Raw genomic sequence first — 4,565 nt, 5'->3', positions numbered from 1 at the left:
GCGGTTCTCCAAGTAGTGGGATATGGTGCTAGGAGGATTGTCTGCAACTAGCTCTTCCCAACTGTCCCTCCTCCACCCCCTTCCCATCTGTCCTTCCTACACGACCTCTTCCCAACCATCCCTCCTCCTTCTAGTGGGATATGGTGCGAGGAGGATTGTCTGCAACTAGCTCTTCCCAACTGTCCCTCCTCCACCCCCTTCCCAACCGTCCCTCCTCCACCCCCTTCCCAACTGTCCCTCCTCCACCCCCTTCCCATCTGTCCTTCCTACACGACCTCTTCCCAACCGTCCCTCCTCCTTCTAGTGGGATATGGTGCGAGGAGGATTGTCTGCAACTAGCTCTTCCCAACCGTCCCTCCTCCACCCCCTTCCCAGGTGTCCTTCCTACACGACCTCTTCCCAACTGTCCCTCCTCCACACCCTTCCCATCTGTCCTTCCTACACGACCTCTTCCCAACCATCCCTCCTCCTTCTAGTGGGATATGGTGCTAGGAGGATTGTCTGCAACTAGCTCTTCCCAACTGTCCATCCTCCACCCCCTTCCCATCTGTCCTTCCTACACGACCTCTTCCCAACCATCCCTCCTCCTTCTAGTGGGATATGGTGCTAGGAGGATTGTCTGCAACTAGCTCTTCCCAACTGTCCCTCCTCCACGACCTCTTCCCAACCATCCCTCCTCCTTCTAGTGGGATCTGGTGCTAGGAGGATTGTCTGCAACTAGCTCTTCCCAACTGTCTCTCCTCCACGACCTCTTCCCAACCATCCCTCCTCCTTCTAGTGGGACATGGTGCTAGGAGGATTGTCTGCAACTAGCTCTTCCCAACTGTCCCTCCTCCACCCCCTTCCCATCTGTCCTTCCTACACGACCTCTTCCCAACCATCCCTCCTCCTTCTAGTGGGATATGGTGCTAGGAGGATTGTCTGCAATATATTGGTGTCCACACTGCTCGGGAAAAGATGAAACAATTGTATATCAAATATTGGGGGGAAATGTATTGAAACAGGTCTCCGGGCTGCGGAACATTGTGTCGGGATAGGTCTCCGGGATATTGTGACGGGATAGGTCTCCGGGCTGGGGGACATTGTGACGGGATAGGTCTCCGGGCTGCGGGACATTGTGTCGGGATAGGTTTCCAGGCTGCGGGACATTGTGATGGGATAGGTCTCCGGGCTGGGGGACATTGTGTCAGGATAGGTCTCGGGGCTGTGGGACATTGTGTCGGGATAGGTCTCGGGGACATTGTGTCGGGATAGGTCTCCGGGACATTGTGACGGGATAGGTCTCCGGGCTGGGGGACATTGTGTCAGGATAGGTCTCGGGGCTGTGGGACATTGTGTCGAGATAGGTCTCGGGGACATTGTGTCGGGATAGGTCTCCGGGACATTGTGACGGGATAGGTCTCCGGGCTGCGGGACATTGTGTCAGGATAGGTCTCGGGGCTGCGGGACATTGTGACGGGATAGGTCTCCGGGCTGCGGGACATTGTGTCGGGATAGGTCTCCGGGCTGCGGGACATTGTGACGGGATAGGTCTCCGGGCTGCGGGACATTGTGACGGGATAGGTCTCCGGGCTGAGGGACATTGTGTCGGGATAGGTCTCCGGGCTGCGGGACATTGTGTCGGGATAGGTCTCCGGGCTGCGGGACATTGTGTCGGGATAGGTCTCCGGGCAGCGGGACATTGTGTCAGGATAGGTCTCCGGGACATTGTGTCGGGATAGGTCTCCGGGCTGCGGGACATTGTGTCGGGATAGGTCTCCGGGACATTGTGTCGGGATAGGTCTCCGGGCTGGGGGACATTGTGACGGGATAGGTCTCCGGGCTGCGGGACATTGTGTCGGGATAGGTCTCCGGCTGCGGGACATTGTGTCGGGATAGGTCTCCGGGCTGTGGGACATTGTGACGGGATAGGTCTCCGGGCTGCGGGACATTGTGACGGGATAGGTCTCCGGGCTGCGGGACATTGTGTCGGGATAGGTCTCCGGGCTGCGGGACATTGTGTCGGGATAGGTCTCCAGGCTGAAGGACATTGTGTCGGGATAGGTCTCCGGGTTGAAGGACATTGTGTCGGGATAGGTCTCCGGGCTGCGGGACATTGTGTCGGGATAGGTCTCCGGGCTGCGGGACATTGTGACGGGATAGGTCTCCGGGCTGCGGGACATTGTGACGGGATAGGTCTCCGGGCTGCGGGACATTGTGTCGGGATAGGTCTACGGGCTGCGGGACATTGTGACGGGATAGGTCTCCGGGCTGCGGGACATTGTGACGGGATAGGTCTCCGGGCTGAGGGACATTGTGTCGGGATAGGTCTCCGGGCTGCGGGACAGGTCTCCGGGCTGCGGGACATTGTGTCGGGATAGGTCTCCGGGCTGCGGGACATTGTGACGGGATAGGTCTCCGGGCTGCGGGACATTGTGTCGGGATAGGTCTCCGGGCTGCGGGACATTGTGTCGGGATAGGTCTCCGGGCTGCGGGACATTGTGTCGGGATAGGTCTCCGGGCTGAAGGACATTGTGACGGGATAGGTCTCCGGGCTGCGGGACATTGTGTCGGGATAGGTCTCCGTGTGCAAGGACATTGTGTCGGGATAGGTCTCCGGGCTGCGGGACATTGTGACGGGATAGGTCTCCGGGCTGCGGGACATTGTGTCGAGATAGGTCTCCGGGCTGGGGGACATTGTGTCGGGATAGGTCTCCGAATGCGGGACATTGTGACGGGATAGGTCTCCGGGACATTGTGACGGGATAGGTCTCTGGGCTGCGGGACATTGTGTCGGGAGAGGTCTCCGGGACATTGTGACGGGATAGGTCTCCGGGACAGTGTGACGGGATAGGTCTCCGGGACAGTGTGACGGGATAGGTCTCCGGGACAGTGTGACGGGATAGGTCTCCGGGACAGTGTGTCGGGATAGGTCTCCGGGACATTGTGTCGGGATAGGTCTCCGGGACATTGTGTCGGGATAGGTCTCCGGGACATTGTGTCGGGATAGGTCTCCGGGACATTGTGTCGGGATAGGTCTCCGGGCTGAAGGACATTGTGTTGGGATAGGTCTCCGGGCTGCGGGACATTGTGACGGGATAGGTCTCCGGGACATTGTGACGGGATAGGTCTCCGGGCTGAAGGACATTGTGACGGGATAGGTCTCCGGGCTGCGGGACATTGTGTCGGGATAGGTCTCCCGGCTGCGGGACATTGTGTTGGGATAGGTCTCCGGGATGCGGAACATTGTGACGGGATAGGTCTCCGGGCCATTGTGACGGGATAGGTCTCCGGGCTGCGGGACATTGTGTCGGGATAGGTCTCCCGGACATTGTTTTGGGATAGGTCTCCGGGACATTGTGTCGGGATAGGTCTCCGGGCTGCGGGACATTGTGACGGGATAGGTCTCCAGGCTGAAGGACATTGTGTCGGGATAGGTCTCCAGGCTGAAGGACATTGTGACGGGATAGGTCTCCAGGCTGAAGGACATTGTGACGGTATAGGTCTCCGGGACATTGTGTCGGGATAGGTCTCCGGGCTGCGGGACATTGTGACGGGATAGGTCTCCAGGCTGAAGGACATTGTGTCGGGATAGGTCTCCAGACTGAAGGACATTGTGACGGGATAGGTCTCCAGGCTGAAGGACATTGTGACGGGATAGGTCTCTGGGCTGAAGGACATTGTGTTGGGATAGGTCTCCGGGCTGCGGGACATTGTGACGGGATAGGTCTCCGGGACATTGTGACGGGATAGGTCTCCGGGCTGCGGGACAGGTCTCCGGGCTGGGGGACATTGTGTCGGGATAGGTCTCTGGGCAGCGGGACATTGTGTCAGGATAGGTCTCCGGGACATTGTGTCGGGATAGGTCTCCGGGACATTGTGTCGGGATAGGTCTCCGGGCTGCGGGACATTGTGTCGGGATAGGTCTCCGGGCTGCGGGACATTGTGTCGGGATAGGTCTCCGGGCTGCGGGACATTGTGACGGGATAGGTCTCCGGGCTGAAGGACATTGTGACGGGATAGGTCTCCGGGCTGCGGGACATTGTGTCGGGATAGGTCTCCGTGTGCAAGGACATTGTGTCGGGATAGGTCTCCGGGCTGCGGGACATTGTGTCGGGATAGGTCTCCGGGCTGCGGGACATTGTGTCGAGATAGGTCTCCGGGCTGGGGGACATTGTGACGGGATTGGTCTCCGGGACATTGTGACGGGATAGGTCTCTGGGCTGCGGGACATTGTGTCGGGAGAGGTCTCCGGGACATTGTGACGGGATAGGTCTCCGGGACAGTGTGACGGGATAGGTCTCCGGGACAGTGTGACGGGATAGGTCTCCGGGACAGTGTGTCGGGATAGGTCTCCGGGACATTGTGTCGGGATAGGTCTCCGGGACATTGTGTCGGGATAGGTCTCCGGGACATTGTGTCGGGATAGGTCTCCGGGACATTGTGTCGGGATAGGTCTCCGGGACATTGTGTCGGGATAGGTCTCCGGCTGAAGGACATTGTGTTGGGATAGGTCTCCGGGCTGCGGGACATTGTGACGGGATAGGTCTCCGGGACATTGTGACGGGATAGGTCTCCGGGCTGCG

At 59.1% G+C, this 4,565-nt stretch overlaps 1 protein-coding gene across 1 annotated transcript; it reads right to left on the bottom strand.

Moving 5' to 3' along the window:
* Positions 1–226: 226 nt before the first annotated feature.
* Positions 227–3,772, bottom strand: LOC146020130 (uncharacterized). Its single transcript, XM_083152995.1, has 2 exons — positions 2,242–3,772; positions 227–1,813 (listed from the first exon to the last, which is right to left on the bottom strand). The coding sequence occupies exons 1-2, from the start codon at positions 3,770–3,772 to the stop codon at positions 1,305–1,307; spliced, it is 2,040 nt and encodes a 679-aa protein (XP_083009121.1). The 3' UTR covers positions 227–1,304.
* Between the last annotated feature and the right edge of the window lie 793 nt (positions 3,773–4,565).

This window comes from Crinia signifera, chromosome 1 (genome assembly GCF_055691185.1).
Source record: "Crinia signifera chromosome 1, ASM5569118v1, whole genome shotgun sequence".
Classification (NCBI taxonomy): Eukaryota; Metazoa; Chordata; class Amphibia; order Anura; family Myobatrachidae; genus Crinia; species Crinia signifera.
The sequence above is the reverse complement of the archived record's forward strand: the minus strand, read 5'-3'. Positions and strand labels throughout refer to the sequence as shown.

Excerpts from the sequence above, each read along its gene's own strand:
- LOC146020130 (XM_083152995.1), bottom strand. The coding sequence starts at position 3,772 with ATGTCCCCCAGCCCGGAGACCTGTCCCGCAGCCCGGAGACCTATCCCG. Across the intron at positions 1,814-2,241 it reads ATGTCCCGCAGCCCGGAGAC|CTATCCCGTCACAATGTCCC; the intron begins CTATCCCGTCAC and ends CAGCCCGGAGAC.